The sequence below is a fragment of the Apium graveolens genome, chromosome 8 (genome assembly GCF_009905375.1).
Source record: "Apium graveolens cultivar Ventura chromosome 8, ASM990537v1, whole genome shotgun sequence".
NCBI lineage: Eukaryota > Viridiplantae > Streptophyta > Magnoliopsida > Apiales > Apiaceae > Apium > Apium graveolens.
The window spans coordinates 148,630,944-148,648,189 of NC_133654.1; the positions used below are offsets into that span (position 1 = coordinate 148,630,944).

The window sequence follows — 17,246 nt, forward strand, 5'->3', positions numbered from 1 at the left end:
CACTCTTTCGGAATAGTTATTCTGATTATTTTTTAAAAATAATTAATTATGTCATTTTTTCTCTTATTTATTATAATTGTGGGTTGAATTAACTAGTTGAAGAAGAGAGGTGCAAACTAAGTTTTTAATATTCTCTGTACACATTTGTTTAAACAAAAGTTAAACAGTGCAAACTCCATTTAAACTCATAATAATAAAAGTTGTATGTTATAGTCAATCTTATGAAACACGCAATGCCTTTCCTATCATTCTCATTTTAGAATTGACAGCCTCTTCAAATTGCACAATCCTGATCCGACGCCTTTGTTAGGTAGTGTCACAGACCAATAAACTCTACTTTCTATCAGGACTTGCCTAACACATGATCTCAACAGTTTGAGAAGTAATTTTTCTCCTTTTTGTTTACATGTGTACAAGATAGTTTAAATCATTTAATTAAGTTTTTTAACTATTATACAGTGCCAAGAACTTGAAAACTTGCAGTGTGCACACACATTTCAGTAGATATAAATGTACAGATAATGCCATATGATGTGAAATTTCTAAAGAACCAAATTAAACTTCTCTTCATAAAAAATTCATACTTATTATTACAAACGCCACACTAAAATGCAAAGTTGCTGAGAACAAGTCAGGTCATCAAAGTAAATACTCAACTAGTTTTTCTCTGAAATTTTAGTACAGAACAGAATATGTACTCAACAGGAAATTATACAAGAAACAGTCTGTGGGGCGACTTGGATCAGAATATGTAGTCAGGGTACTGGAGAATAAACTGCGGTACCTCAACCTCGAACTCTGCACCTTTTGGATCCGTCAATCTGGAAAAGCACATGATAAAAGATGACGTCACAAATATTGAATACATATGCATTTTTATAAGACGCTTAACATATACACCAGTAAGGACACTTCTTTCTCTCTTTTTTCATCATCAAGGTTGAGCAGGAATAGGGACATTGAAAAAATCATATTAAGAAACATACTAAAATTCTTAATTTAAAAGGCAAAGTCAACTATTCTAATTGCGACGTTACATACTTCTTGCATAATTACTCAAACCAGATTGATTTGCCTTCTAGAACTCTAATTTGCGTCTCTTTTACCATGAAATATAAAAATAGTGTAGTTCTATATTGAGCTTTCTGGTATATTATGACATGAAGTCCCATATAATACATAAATTAATATTTTAATTTATATATTTTTGAAATAATATACCAGAAAGCTTCTCTGCATGGTAAAATGTATACCAAGCATTCAAAACAAAAAGGGCAATGGTCTGAACTCTGAACTATTGTGCTTGAATCATTACGCACCTTGAAATATGAACCTGTTAACAGTGACATATTCTTAAATAACTTTAGATATTAATAACTCCACTAATATTATTAATTCTCATGCTATTCATGATCTCGGAAACTGGGCAGGTCTGAAGCTTTTACCATTTGCAATATTACAACCAGATCCACCAAGCTGGTCCTAACCTTTAGAGGCCAAGTTACCCAGACTTGGGGTACGGGTGTGGATCCAAGTGTCAGACTCTTAGTTTTTAAGAAATTAGGATTTGTGGATATGGATCCCAAATCAGACACAGGTGCGGGGATTCGGCATATAACCTTCACATAAGCGAAATTGTACCTACTTTTTATACATTACATTTGTAAATTTGTATCTTCTACCACATAATGTAAACATATACACAATTATTTGTGTCATATTTATAAATAAATCAAAAGGATAACATGAAATTAGTAATCTACAGACATCCCTCCCTAGAATTAAGAAGATTATATTGTTTTGAGGCCTTTTAAATCATTTTGAATTAGATTTCTTAAAGTCAAAGTGTCCGGTCTCCATCTAAAGGATCCGACTCAGATCCCATACCCACACCCATGTCATGTCCAATAGACACGGGTATGAGGGAAAAATTGAGGAGTCCTGGTGTGCAGTGAAATATTCTTAAATAACTTACATATTAATATAATATTTAATGCAAGATGAGGCTGTAACATGAGCCAAGCTGTTCACGATTCAAACAAACTCAAACTTGATTATCTGAGTTTAACATTAAAAAGACAAGCTAGAAAAGAAAAAAATTCAATTAGTATTTTAGGCTCAATTTGGCTTGAACAAAATTAGATAGAGTCATTCAACTATATTAATCGAGCTCGACTCATCTCGTTTAACAAGGGATCAAGCTCGAGCTCAAACATGAAAACTTGTTCTCCTGACTCGTTTAAAAAGGCTCAATAACTTGAACACTTTTAACCTGTGTTACTCACAAATCGTCTATTCTGGCGGACGTACTCATGTCGGCACGACACAGAACCGTGCCACATTCGTGGCCGCATAATCAGATCCTTCACGGTCATCACCAGAAAATTCAAACATGTTAGACATTACCTCGAATTGACTAAATCTGCAGCCTTACTATTTAAGTTTTAGTTGTATATACACTGCAGTAACGTTTGAGAAAGACACTGCTCTGTCTGCCATGCACACCTTTTTAGTGCAATTTGGGTCGAGCCGAGCCAGGTAGCTAATAAATGAGTTCGAGTTCGAGTATTTTTAAACAACTCGAGCCGCTTGTTCAACTTAAACGAGCTCAAATCTCTGACCACATATGTGTAGACTTATAAATAAAGATTTCGGGGCGTTTGGATTGTTGATTAGAATGGGAATGAGGGGAATTGAGAACAGAAATTATTTGGAATCCTATTGGGTATGTGGAGAATGAGTTCTGTGCTTAATGGGAATGAGTTAACTGTTCTATTTAATTAAACCCCCAACCAAACACAAGCACAAGGAAAAACATTACAATTTGCAATAACCAGGTTCCAAATACCATATTATCATTAATGAATTGCCCCTGGAAGAGTAGCTAAATTTAACTCATGTTCTTGGGGTTTTAAAAAATGACAAAGATAATAATCAATAACAAGCATATAAATTAATAAAAAAATTAAACTATTTGTACAATAAAAATATTTGTGCAGCAAAAAATTTAATGCGAGGATCTTAAATGGATTCCGTGGAGAAAAACTCGGAATAAGGTTGACATACCTGCCCGGGACAAATGTGAAAGAACCTTCAATCGAGCCTTGAGATAGACGTTGAGAAGAACAGCTTTGATAAACAAATTCTTTATCACCAGGACGTAGAAGTGGATACTGAAGAATTGGTGTGAAACATTTATTAGAATGATGAAATATGATATAGCTACAAACAATGAAGAAAAAAAAGTTAATTTGTTTATAACAGGGATGAAAAATAGATAAGCCTTTTCAAAGTTGACATTTTCTAAAGGAAATCATCTATTGGTTAACATTACTATAATTCCACTAGACGATTATCTACATACTCGGGAAACATTCAGCATCTGCAAAATCATTTTTCGATTGTTTCTTAATGTCGGATAATTTTACATACACTATTCTTAATAGGTATGGAAATTAGAAGTAACAATGGCCTAACCTTGTCCAGACATTCATAGATCACAAAGTAACTACTTAATTCGTACTACACATTATTGAAACTTATAGCAGTTATGCTCCCAATGGTTTAATTGGATGACTATAGTTTACTCCTTTAAATGTGAAAAAAAATCAGTTTGCAGATTTAGGTTTTTACTGAAAGCGTACCTTCCCTATCACGGCTTCTCCGTTTACATCTGAAACAATATTATCATTTTCTCGGATTATCCAACGTCTCCAATACAATTGGCAAGAGTCAAAGCGCATCCCATTAATAATACAACCTTCGGCCAGTAGTGACATCCGGATTGAGTAAGTAAAAAAATACTTGTCAGACTCCACTTGTAGATTGCTGACCTCAGGGACAAACAGTGCAGAAGCACGAACCTGAAGTTCAATATATATAAATATCAAGCACAAAATTCTAATCAATTTGGCTGGCGAAATATATGGCAAACAAACACTCTAGTCAACCCTCGGCTTGGTTTTTTCCAACTTAGATATCCATGACTTGTTCATTTACTTAAAATCACATTATTAATAATAGTTACAAAAATAAAAAATCCTACTCACAGAATTTGGTCTACCTGTAGACCTCACAATGCCTTATGTCGACCGCACATCTACTAAAATGCAAATTACCGATTTCTTTTTTCTTTCGGGGGTGGGGGTATAATTTGAACCTGCGAACGACAACCGAACCAGCAATATTTTTTAAAGCAGCCTAAGTAATCTCTCTAACCAATTCGAATGATTTCGTTACAGAGCTCATTATTACAACAAAAAAGAACATGACACCAACAAGCAATCAAGTCACCTATTTTTGAAAACGACAATCAAATTTTTATAAATTCTGATAAGCGGTACAACATGTTCGTGATAATTTAATCTTGATTGCAGTTGTTGAATCTGTTACTTAAATGTAAATCTTTAAAGCCTTTTCTTTGGTAAAACGGAGTTTTCGTAACCGGCAGGAAAGGACCTGAGGGTCCAGCAGGGTTTATGCCCCCTCAACTTTAAAGTTTGAACAACAGATGCAATACCATTCATCTGATATGTTGTTCAGTACAGCAGGTTTACTAATATCCACTCTCACTGTTATGGACACCTTTGTAACAGCTGTTCATTACATACTTCACTTACCAACTTACTTAACTACTTTGCACTGTGTTGGTAACTTAAAAAGTAAAATATTTTTGGTTCATGTAGGACTTCTATTCAGTAAAATCCTACTCTCTCTCTCTCTCTCTCTCATTTTTATTTCTGTTAATTCTGTTCGATTCACCTGCAGATCCTCCATCACGCCTATCTGTAAATTTATACATACACCGATAAATAGAGGTCTCCTGTAACTTTATGCAATATTCTTCCATTTACTTCTAACTATTCTACAAACTTGAGCATATTTGCTGACTAAGTTACCCGGACTTGGGTACGAGTGTCGGATACGGGTGCAGATCCAAGTGTCTGACAATCGGTTTTTGAATAATTAGTATTTGTGGATATGAATCCAAAATTGGACACGGGTGTGGGGATTCGGCATATAACCTTTACATAAGCGAAATTATACCTAATTTTTGTACATTACACTTGTAAATTTGTGTCTTCTACCACATAAAGTAAACATATACATAATTATTTATGTCATCTTTATAACATAAATCAAAAGGATAACATGAAAATAGTAATCTATAAACATCCTTCCCTCGAATAAAGAGGATTAGGTTGTTGTGAGGCCTTATAAATTATTTTGAACTAAGATTTCTTAAGATTAAAGGGTCTCATTTCCATCTGAAGGATCCTACTCAGATCCCATACCCACACCCATGTCATGTCTGATGGACACGGGTATGAGGGAAAAACTGAAAAGTCCGGGTAACTTAGTTTGCTGATAGTAGCAGAGTGATAATAGAGGTTGGTTGATTGAAGCGCCATTGACAATAGAAGAGATGCTTGGCACTTGCAAACATTCTTCCATTTATTTCTGGTAATTCTACACTATATTAGGAAAAAGCCAAGGCAACTTACCATGCCATACTAGCCTAACACCAGTATTCATATCTCTCACAAGCCTTGAGAAAAGCTTATTCTTTCACGTATAATCCTATCTTTAAATATTATCATCATGCACAATTGATCTCTAAATATTCTATTCTACAAAATTTAGATATACCACAAGTTGCTCAGCTGATTTGAATTTCATCATAATTTTCAACCCACGTAATTTTAATTCAATTATAATTAATACTCATAATAAGTGGCTTGTCACAATCTACTGCGAGTATACACAATGGAGCTCCATGATTTCAAAGCTTCAAGTGGTAAATCTTCATCTTGAAGATGTCACTCGACATACTAAAAAACTTTGACCAGATAATATTCAATCTGTCATGATAACAATGTGACAGTTTAAACAAGATAATCTATATAAAAGGACCAACTCAATAAGTGATTCACCTCACAAACCTTACAAAGGTAACTGTTCTAATTTGCATTTCACATATGTTATGTCCACAGAGGTAGAAGTTAAAAACTGAAAGCATAAAAACAAGGAAATCAAAACAATTAATACTTAGAGTTTATATGAATCTCGGTAACAGTTAGAAAAATCTCAAAAGAGAAAGATAGATGATGACCTGAACACCATTTGTTACCGCAGTGGAACACAAGGTGGATTGTTCTGGGAAGAGATTAATGCTTCTTGTCTTTTTTTCCTCCCTGACTTTAATCATGCCACTTTCTAAACGACGGATATGTTCTTCCAGCCACAACAGCATAGCATCCTGTTGTTGACAATCCCCGGCATCATGGATGGAACGTATTAATCCAGGTGGTACACAAGGAAAGAATTCTCCATCCTCAAAGAAATTCCTTGTACCGACATATAGTTGACCATCAAGACAGTTGAGAAAGAAATTTTTTTCACTTTGAGTGGAAGAAGCTGCAACAAGTAGATACTGAGGTTCATCTCCTGGAAAAAGATGTTGACAGATTTGAGTTGATGCAGTGATGACCTGATCCAAAGGCAACAAGTAGACATTTACGAGATGTTCATAAAAGGAGTAGCCTCCAATGAGGCCTAATGAACTTCCCCCATGATCTAAATCTTGACCACTGCAGAAGCGATAGAGAAGCCTAGTAGGAAGAGGCAATTTGAGTTTAAAAATTATCTCTAAAGCATTGAGCTCATCTTCAGTAGCACCCTTACGCAGAGTGGGCACAGCCTCAGGAAAGCTGAGAAGCAACCAGGTTTTAATTCTATCCCAACAGGATTTAACCCTAAGAACTAGGGGCCAGGGATAAATACGAAAAGATTGACGCCATAGTTGATAAGCTGCCTACAAGACACAAATGAAATGATATAGTAATTGAAAAAGAAGGACAATATGTATAGAAACAGAAGGGGGGGGGGGGTGGGAGAGAGTACCTGGAAAGAAGGAGCAAGATTTCCAGAGGGGTCAAGAGGAGAAGAGAGATGAAGGTGTTGAGCACAGAAATGAGACCAAAGAGATTCATCACAAACCCATTCTTGAAAGGTGTGATTAACACACCCTACAATCGCTGTTTGTTTGGGTCCTAGTTTGGATAGTATCTTGTGGATTGCTAAACCTCCTAATCTCTCCATATTGTCCTATACTAACTCTATCCAACAGACTTAGCCCCCCGCAAACAACCCCCCTTCCCTTTCTTCTCTTCACTTCCCTAATTAATCACTGCTGTACTTCAATTCACTCACAAACCCAACAAATATTTCGGTCTTTATCCGCAATTTTATTACTCAATTTCCTACTGGGATGATGTTACTGACCGATCATGAATTTCCCACACATCGTCATCTTTTCCTAGTAGCCAGAATTTAAAAAAAAAATTAACTTTTTCATGACATAATATTCACGAAATAAACAATTACTTTTTTAAGAAACGAACCTAAATATCACATTTTTAGTGAAAAATGCTCAAATTGTTATTTTTTAGAAAAAAGTCTCATAATTTCGCTTCATAACAGTACATAATACCCCAATTTGTTTACTACCTAAACGTTACACGAACTCGCGTTTTACTATTCTTTTAAAATAGAAAATTTTGAACATTTCCAACATCATCATATAGGAGCCCTAACCGCAACTGATTCAATACGTCGTGCTTCAGACGATTGCTACTTACTATTGGCTTCGTGTTCTTCTCCTCTTCATCCCTCGTGCTTCAGACGATTTCTAATTTGCTAGATTCTTGTGCTAGGTACTGGAATTAGACAAATTAGAGTTTATTGTTGTTGATCCTCATAAATCATGGAATTACAGGTATACTTCCTTTTTATATTTAACATTGATTCAATTTGTTTGGATTATGAGATGCATTTAGTTAATCTGTGTTATCAAATTTGTGTTTTCCATTTTTTAATATATTTTCTACGGGTAAATCTCCCCATCCGTCTCCAGTTAGGTCCTTTTTAAGCACTCTGCGTACTATTCCAAACATATCTGTGGACTGATCACTTGGCTCCAGAATTCTTTGTAATTCAGACAAGATTTTCCGAGGCAATGGCTTTGAAATTTTTGAATTTTTAGTGGAGAATGCCTTCTATGGAGGCAATTGTTTGTTTTGATCAATAGTTTTTGTAACAATGTCGAAAATAAGTCTTCGATGGACCGTGGCTTCTATAGAATTGTCCTTCCTTTTGAAATAATGTTGCTTTTCGACAAACAAAAATATGTCATCATTTGTTGTTAGGTAGCTTGAAGCTCTTAATATCTGATTTGTACGTGTGTGCAACTTACAAGCTTTGTTAGTACTTGGATGATGTGATTAGCTTTTAAAGTTATCCTTTCTTGTTTAGTAATTGCTTCTGACCAAATAACAGTGTTTGCGAACCTTTTGCCAGTTAGTGATATGTTTACATTTATGAGTTCTGAGGGAAATATTTGAATAGATATTAACAAGTAGCTACTATAGTTGCGCCAAGTTTAATTTCTAGGTTGTCAAGAAAACATTACTAATAAGAAGATCGAATCTCGCCTATTTAGTCAGTTCATACTGGATAAATACCTTCGAGAGATCTCGTGCAATCTAGTAGTATGTCATTAGATTACTACTATTAAATTGCAGGAGATTACTTGGTTACTACCTGGGTCTGAGATATTTTTGTTGGAACAATTACTGCTCTAATTGTATGTCATTAGATTGCTTATATAGTTTTGTTGATCAACTACATGTTTCATGTAAACTCTATTCTGAATTGTTACCTTTAGTGCCAGTTTTTAAGCTATTACAATCCATACCAAAGCAGTCCTTTGCAGCACTGTTATAAATCAGAAAATTTTAATATTCAAGAAGCAAAAGAACATGAATCTAATGAACTAGTTTTTTCAGAAATGATTTGCTTGTTGTCTAAATAAAATCTAACTTAAGAAAATACCAAACTTGAGTATGCAGGTCTAGAGGATAACATGTAAGTGAAAATGCGCGTACTTAAGAACAAAGTCGGTGGTTGTGCTACACCTGTTATCGAGTTTATAAAAACCGATAACAGTTTGTGTATATTGGTTTATTTTATTTCATATTTTTCTACTAGCTTAGGATCATCACAATGAATACTAAATTATAAAATTTGCATTACAGTATAGTTATCAATGGCACAATAGTTTTTGTACTGATTTTTATTTTGGTTTTTTATCACAGTATAGTGATTTAATATGCTTGATAAATTAGAATAGTTAGTCTTTTATGTTTTCATTGTTGTTGGTTTATTTAGTTTATAGTCTATATTGTGCAAAATTTTGTGAATTTTTTCAAGATTTACTAATATCGTAAATGTTTGCCGGACGTGCATCTGGGCCCTGTTAATCCTACCCTTCTTCATCTTCAGGCTTCATATAGATCTTCAGATATTTGGAGGTTAGGTGGTGGTGATATGTTGAAGTGTCAACATAAAAATCCTAATAATCAAGATGATCTTCAACTGTTGGATCTTCGTATGGTCCCTTTACTTTAGTCTACTGGTTTCTACGGTGTTGCTCGGGTGGCATCTATACAGATTGATTGTAGTCTCATATCAGCTCTTATTGAGAGATGGCAGCCAGAGACTCATACATTTCACTTGCCTATGGGAGATGTCACTATTACTCTACAAGATGTAGGTATTCTTCTAGGGTTTCATGTTGATGGTGATACTGTTATTTCTGATGTCACCCCTGGCGCTGATATGAGTTGGCATTCTTATGTTGCTGAGCTTTTTGGTAAAGATCCTGATCCGAAGAAAGACATGAATGGAACAAGAATTTGGTTGACTTTTATTTCTTCATGTGCTCCCCCACATTTATCGCAAGATGCATCAGCAGATGATATTCGGTTTCAGGTGTTGTGTTATCTTGTTCATCTGGTTGGTGGTGTACTTTTTACAGATCATTCGGAGGTCTCTTCTGTAGCGATTGAGAAATCCGTGACGTGATTAAGTGAATAAAGTATATATTTATGTTGTAATTATAAAATTATGTGAATAAAGTATAATTATGTGAATTATGTGTTATTACGTGAAGTGGAAATGTTTAAATGAATATCATATTCCAGTTTGACGTGTCAGTTGGTATAAAGAGAATGATTGAGAAGCGTAGTTGAAAATGCTCAGCGTCAGGCCGTCAGACATGACGCGACCCTTTACGCGAAAAGAGAATATTAATTAAAAAGGGGAATTCTTATGATCGAATGTGTACGATATGAGTCGTGATATGTGAATACGTGCTATTGCTTGAAAATATGCTTGATTATGTGCTTTGGTTATTTTAAAATGATTTTAAGGGATTTATTTGATTTAAAATAAAGTTTATTGAACCTTTAAATATTTTTATAAAATTATCCACGTATGGTCAAGACATGATATTTGTTTTGTTATCTTCAAAGTAGTCTTAGAGACTTTCTAAAAATGATAGATGAAATTATTTGGTGATCGGTGTATTTTAAAATGATACTATCAAGCCATAATTCTATTTTGAGCGCAATCTTGTAAAATCTGTATTAAATGAACCGTACGCTCAAAAATTATTTTAAAATATGGTTGGAAAGCTAATTTCGAACTCTATATATTAAAATTGATATTCCTTTAATTTCCATCTTTTTGAGAGAGCTATGTAATATTTAAATTCGTTTTTAAGCTTAGGAATAAAAAGAAAAGAGAATAAAAAAAAAAAGAAAACCTTGCTAATTACTAAAATACCCCTGCCCCTTTTATATAATCCCACCCTCCCCCTTTCTTTTTCTTTCTTCACCCGTGCACTCTCTCTTCTCTCACTTTCTCTCACTCTATTTTCTCTCTCTCACTCTCGAAGCGCTCTATCTCTCTCTTTCTCTCGGTACAACCCTCTTCATCTATTAATTTCTAGGGATTTTTCCATAAAACTTCATTTCTAATCCATATATGAGCTTTAAATCTTGTGCATGTGTGTAGGTCCTTGCATGCGTGTATATGTGTGTGTTTGTACGTGATGTTGAGCCAAGAACCATAGTTTATATTCTCCTTGCAATTTTCGACTTTGATCTGCTTAATTTGTGATGAATAGTTGTTGCATGTGATAATTGCTGTGATTTGATAGTAGAATCGGAGGTTTTTATGGTTGGAAACCCCCGAATGGGGGCACCACCGTGAAACCACCGCCACCGGTGATGAAATCCGGTGAACCGGTGGTGAGTTATGACGTACGAACTGAACTCTAAATTAACAGACGTGATGAAAGGCATATGTCATAGCCTATTTGTTTATTCGAGGATTTAACTCAACTCAAATAAGGATGTAACAAGTAATTAGTGGTTCTATTGTCAGAGAGATCTCTCAAAGTAACATATGTCAAAGGATTAAGTAACATTGTTCGTCTACAGACTTGAGGACTTAATTCACTGGAAGAAGCTCAAGAAATTGATCAAGCCTCAGTGATATAAATCAAGATTGTGGATTTAATCAAGTGACAGAGATCTCGTCAGGGTATCAATTGATTACAGGGATTTTATCTGAAGAAAATCAAGATATGAAGAAACATCACAGAAGTTAGTCATTCATGAACCAGACAGTACATCGAGTGTCAACATTGAAGTGGTGAAATGGATTAAGTGATTTTCAGAAGATTGTCAGAAGAGTAGTTGATGTTCAAGATTAGTATTAATTCTCTAATTAATTAATTAAGTCATATAATTTAATTAAGAAAATAAATTATATTTGTAAAGATTAATTTATTGATTAATTGGATTAATTGATTAATTAATTCTGAATTAATATTTTGGTTTTTCAGAATTGATTTTGAATTTAAATTCAAAACTAATTCAGCAAGACAATCTTTTGTTTTAGTATGACAATCGGTATGACAATCAATAGTCATACCAAAAGTCATGCCAGTTCATTTAGATTGTCTTGCCGAAAGTCATGCCGGTTCAATGGATTGTCCTACCGAAAGTTCTACCAGTTAAAAGGATTGTCTTGCTGAGCTAAAAGGATTGTCTTGCCAATTAAAAACACAGGATTGAATATAAAGAGCATCAGCTGTTTGTTTTTCAACAGAGCATTGAATATCAAATTAACAGAAGAACACAGAACCAAGAAAACAGCAGAGAACTTATTGCAATTTCACAGATCATTTATTTCTAGTATTCATTGTTAAATCTAATCCACTAGAAATCCTATTCTTGTTCTTGTGTAACTATCTAGCGGATCAAAATTCCTAGAACTTAATCTCAAATTGCATTTAACATTTGATCCTTTTTATTACAAAAATAGAAAAAGTTCATGTCGAATTTATTCTAGATTTGGAATAATTTATTTGAGATTAATCCCTTGTAAATGATACCGTTGTTGTAACACCTTTCAAGTTTAATAATAGTTTTATTTAACTTGAATTTTGTTTCACTTTTTTTTATTCGGCATTTTATTCGATTAAACGGTATTGTTTGTATTCAACCCCCTTCTACAAACATATTGAGACCTAACACGTGATTTTCAAAAGTTGCATGTGTTATTTTGTTAAAAACCGAATGGGTTTTGTTTTTGAAAGTAAATAAGTTGATTTTGGTTAAAGAAAAGGAATTATTGATGATTGTTTTAGGAATTGTTCATGGAATAGATTGAATTGTGGGTTATAAGTTTGAATTAGTACATGCATGTTGTAATCTTTTGTATTTTCAAATGATCTTGAATTGGTTTAAGGTTGATAAGTTGATTTGGTTGATTGAAAATGATTTTTAGTATGAATGATAGCATTAGACTAGTTGCATGTGATTTTGGACAGTTTTGTGCTATGTTGGGTTCGAAATTTTGTGAATTAAAAGGAGAAGAATGGTTGTTTTCTTAGGTTGATTATGGTTTAAGTATTTAAAGAATCTTTTGATTTGGTTAGGTGGTTTAATTCGAATTATAGGAATTAAAAAGAAGGATTGAGTTGTTTGATTCTGATATGGTATAAATGGTCGATAAGGCTACAGTATAAAGTTATAGGTATAGTATATCACCTTATGTGTTATGTGAGTATTTTTGTAATTATACTCGTAAGTTTAAAGTAAGCGTTAGAACAAATTAGGTTAATCGTTAGACGGTCTGAGAAACGTCGAGTATCAAATAAGTTGCTAATTAGGGAATTCTGTTTGAATTGTAGATTCGGAGCGTGAAGGCATTCAGGCTAGGAAAGGGAAAGGTGTTCTAGGTGGCAGTAGCTCAAACCCCGTAAAAAAGGAAAGCGAATCCAGGAAAGTAACTTTGCCTACTTATATAAATGGTTTATAGAGAGAATATTGTTGATGTCGTGATAGAGTAATGATCCTTATAACACTTATGATAACATGTTGATTGATTCTTGAACCCTGATATTGATTCTTGTACCATACCAGTTATTGATCCCTTGAAACACCCTGATATTGTTCTTGTAATGACTTGATATGATTATTGTTCAAACCCTTATAGTAACTCTGTTGATTTATATCCTGATTACCTATTGATACCTTTGGATACCTTGAATTCTCGTGAACCTTATGAGAACCTTTATGAACTCCCTTGCGTATTTTTTTGATCAACCCTTATCCTTCCTTTGTATACCTTATTCTGTAGTGATTTCTAGAACTATTCTGAATCCCTAACTTACGTACTTGATTTATCGTTTGATCTCGGCCATAGTATTCATCTTTGATTACTTTTGATTCATTCAATTGCTTTGAATTCTTGAAATTGAACTTAAGAATGATTTTTTGACTTGAAGGAGTCTGAATGATTTCACATTCTTGGTAATGATAAAATGAACCTAGTCAAACCTTTATTTTCCAACACAAGGTTTTCTAAATGAATTCTTGATGGATTGGATTGAGACGTAAGAGACTAGTGGGACTAGTCCAGGCATATAAGAGACTAGCGGGGCTAGTCTAATTAAAGGCTAAAATTATGCCATAGGTACCTTAACGACCAGATGGAGGTCGGTACGGGCTGATCACCCGTATTATTTATTATAGTTTAAGTAGTCCAATCAAGGGTTCCCTATTACTTTATAAAGAGTAATTGAATACATTTCCTTAGCAATTGCTTACTTGAAAATGAAATGATTTAAAATGAATTGAGATGAGTTGATTGTGTTATTGTTTAGCATACAGCTTTGAGAACCATGATTCTTATCTCTAATATTGTTGTCAATCATATAATTGATTTCCAGAGTTGAGTAGATTCTTGTTTTCCACTTAGAAGATCCATTGAGATCCTGCTATTGATTTGCGATGAATGTCGGCTTTCACCCTATCTTGAGCCTTGATTCCCGAAAGCTCAAATCTTTCTTCATACCCCTTTCATAGCCAGAAATAGAAATCTGCCACATAGATATTTAAAGTAGAATGCCTCAAGAGTTATTTTGATATTATTATTGCTGCATCATAGAACTGTCATATAGTTACTTGCTGAGCTTTTTTTATGCTAATATATTTTGCTTTGTTCTAACCATGGCAGTTAAGCGAGGAGATGGCCAGGCTTAGGCGCATTGCTCATAAGAGCATACCTGGTGGCCCCTATCGTGTCGTAGGCTTCTAGATGCCAGAGTAGGTAGTACAGGTTATGTGAGCAAGTGCTTTAGTTAGAAGGTTGTAAAGATACAATGGGTTATCTGTCGGTTCCAAGTCGGAATCGATTGTGTAAATTAAATATTATTTTGGGTTGTAATATATTATATGGTGGGTAGTTGTAATCTTGTCTCAAACTTAATCATGTTTAGATCCTCTTAATAGTTAAACGGGGTTTATGTTTTATTATTATTAGTTTAATGGTGTGTGGGTCCTCATTTCCTAACCCCGATATTGAGGGCGTCACATCTTCCATCCCATATTTTACATTTTATTCGCGACCTAGACATATACGGATATTATGCTTGGGGTGTTGCAGTTCTTGCATATTTGTATAGGGAGTTATGCAAGAAAAGAAAAAAGGATGTTGATGAGGTAGCTGGTTGTCTGCTATTATTGCAGTTATGGGCATGGGAGAGATTGCCCACTCTTGCTCCTATTAACACATCTGTTCCTTTATTTGATGCTCGTTTCTGGGAGGGTCAGCTTGCAGCTCCACGTGGACTTAGGTACTTTGCATTTATTATTTTGTTTGGGTTCATTAATCTCCAAATTGGGTTTTAGAAGCGTTTAAAAGAACTTGATATGATATGGAACGGGTTAGGGTTTAGGGTTCGTGGTTTAGGGCCTAAACCCTAAACCATGGAGCCTAAACCCTAATTTTGTCTAGGATTTTGGGCCGTTAGGCCCTAAACCCTAGGAACTAGACTTTATTTTTATGTAAGATTAGAATTTATCATTTTTTAATTTTTTTAGGTTCATTAATCCCGAAATTGGGGTTTAGAAGCGTTTAAAATAATTTGATGTGATACGAAGATGGTTAGAGTTTAGGGTTAGACTTTATTTTCATGTAAGATTAGACTTTAATACTTCTTAATATTTTAGGGTTCATTAATCCCCAAATTGGGGATTAGAAGCGTTTAAAATAACTTGATATGATACGGAACAGGTTAGGGTTTAGGGTTCGTGGTTTAGGGCCTTTAGGCCCTAAACCATGGAGCCTAAACCCTAAGTTTGTCTAGGGTTTAGGGCTAGGAACCAGATTTTATTTTCATGTAAGATTAGAATTAAACACTTTTTAATTTTTTAGGATTCATTAATCCCCAAATTGGGTTTTAGAACCGTTTAAATTTTTTTAATATGATATGGAATTTAATTTAAATTTGAAATCGACTGTTTATTGTAATATGACTATAGGTGGCTTTACGGTCATTCCTACACTAGTACGGGTGGTCGTTCCCTTCCTGTTATTCGGAAGCTATTGGATGGCTTGGACTATCTCGGTTTATATGGCATCCTTTCTCGATGTCATCGATGATCTTCTTGCTTATTGCTTGACTGGTGAGCGTATTTGGCGCTACTGCGGGCCTTTGATATGTATTTTCATAGTCGAGCTTCATTGCCCTGATAGAGTTTCTAGACAGTTTGGGCTCGTGCAGACTATACTTGTTGATGTTGTTTACTCGGAGGCAGAGCATAGTACAAACTTGAGGGGCAATGACAAAATCAGATGGATTCAGAAACATGCAGCTAGTATATCTATTTGGGTGCATCGTTTAGATCATATATTTATTGGAGATGCGATTGTTGCTGGGAGTGCAGTGCCTGAGTACCATCCTTGGTATTTAGAGAGGAATGTTAGATTCATATCTCGTGTTGGTGCATTTAATCATCGTATTGTAAGTTTTCTTATTTTTAAATCAATTTATTGTGTAGGTTATTTTGCTTTAGTAGTTTTATTATAAATGCTTTAGTAGTTGCTTTATTTGATACATGAATCTTGTAACATGTGTATCTTTTCATTATTTATTTTTTCAGGATCTTATGTTCAGGCAGATATCTGAGCGGACACAAGATGTTCTTCCTGACGTGTCTCATTTTGCTGACCAGTGTTGTGATTTTCTCAGAGAGTACACATCACATGATTTTGATGAGATGCCTGTGGAGGTTCGTCGAGCTAGGAACTTGGAGGAGAGGCAGCAACCGGCCCGTTGAGGTAGATGCGGCGGTGCACGAGCTGCTGCTGGTAGACGAGCTAGAGTTCCAGTTGACGATGATCCTGTTGCTACAGACCTTGGAGATGATCATCTTCCATTATATTCTGATTCTCATGATGTGCCCGAGTCATCTACTCAAGCTCATACTGATCCTATGGCTACAGATCTTGGGGATGATTTGGATCCTCCTATACGTAATTCTGTTGCTGATACTGTTTCTGTTCATATGTCGAGATCATCTAGTCACTTCTAGTACGATCATCAGATTCTGGATATGTATGGATATATTCCCCCTTTTGATCTTGGCTTGACTCCTACTCCCGAGCCTCGTACCGAGCAACCTCGTACTGAGGACCCTTCCACTGAACAACCTCCTCCTCTACATCATTCTCACAGGCCTATTGAGCGGCGAGCTATGGATCTTTCTATTCCATCATTCAGTCTGCATATTACACCTACACCTCCTACTGATCCTGATGCCGGTACGGATGTCACTTCTTCACAAAGTACACATGATCACAGTTCCCAGGACCATAGTTCACAGGACCGTCCCGGGAAATATGGACATGTCTACACTTCTCAGGGTAAATGACATTCAAAGAGAACTTGTAATCCTCCAAACTGTGGAACAGATGGGCAGAAGTGCGTGAAGAAATGAGGGTAAGCATAACTTTAAGTTTTCAAGTGTGTGTGTGTGTGTGTGTTT

General features: G+C 34.9%; 2 protein-coding genes across 2 annotated transcripts; one reads left to right on the top strand and one right to left on the bottom strand.

Annotated features, from left to right (window-relative positions):
• Window positions 1-547: 547 nt before the first annotated feature.
• Window positions 548-7,283, bottom strand: LOC141678646 (F-box protein SKIP16-like). The gene is made up of 5 exons (XM_074484998.1): window positions 6,904-7,283; window positions 6,113-6,814; window positions 3,645-3,863; window positions 3,067-3,173; window positions 548-821 (listed from the first exon to the last, which is right to left on the bottom strand). Exons 1-5 carry the CDS (start codon window positions 7,099-7,101, stop codon window positions 743-745), a joined length of 1,305 nt encoding a protein of 434 aa, XP_074341099.1. The 5' UTR covers window positions 7,102-7,283; the 3' UTR covers window positions 548-742.
• A 482-nt stretch (window positions 7,284-7,765) lies between these two features.
• On the top strand, window positions 7,766-16,793 carry LOC141680066 (serine/threonine-protein phosphatase 7 long form homolog). The gene is made up of 7 exons (XM_074486392.1): window positions 7,766-7,777; window positions 9,469-9,920; window positions 14,882-15,052; window positions 15,741-15,826; window positions 15,933-16,222; window positions 16,362-16,453; window positions 16,544-16,793. The coding sequence occupies exons 1-7, from the start codon at window positions 7,766-7,768 to the stop codon at window positions 16,791-16,793; spliced, it is 1,353 nt and encodes a 450-aa protein (XP_074342493.1).
• The last annotated feature ends 453 nt before the right edge of the window (window positions 16,794-17,246 follow it).

What these genes read in the sequence shown, in the direction of transcription:
- LOC141678646 (XM_074484998.1), bottom strand. Translation starts at nt 7,101, where the DNA reads ATGGAGAGATTAGGAGGTTTAGCAATCCACAAGATACTATCCAAACTA. An exon ending in ATCTTGCTCCTTCTTTCCAG is followed by an intron (nt 6,815 to 6,903) that starts GTACTCTCTCCC and finishes TGTGTCTTGTAG; the next exon opens with GCAGCTTATCAACTATGGCG. An exon ending in TTCACATTTGTCCCGGGCAG is followed by an intron (nt 822 to 3,066) that starts GTATGTCAACCT and finishes GTGCTTTTCCAG; the next exon opens with ATTGACGGATCCAAAAGGTG.
- LOC141680066 (XM_074486392.1), top strand. An exon ending in GGATGGCTTGGACTATCTCG is followed by an intron (nt 15,827 to 15,932) that starts GTTTATATGGCA and finishes GTATTTTCATAG; the next exon opens with TCGAGCTTCATTGCCCTGAT. An exon ending in TGTTGTGATTTTCTCAGAGA is followed by an intron (nt 16,454 to 16,543) that starts GTACACATCACA and finishes CCGTTGAGGTAG; the next exon opens with ATGCGGCGGTGCACGAGCTG.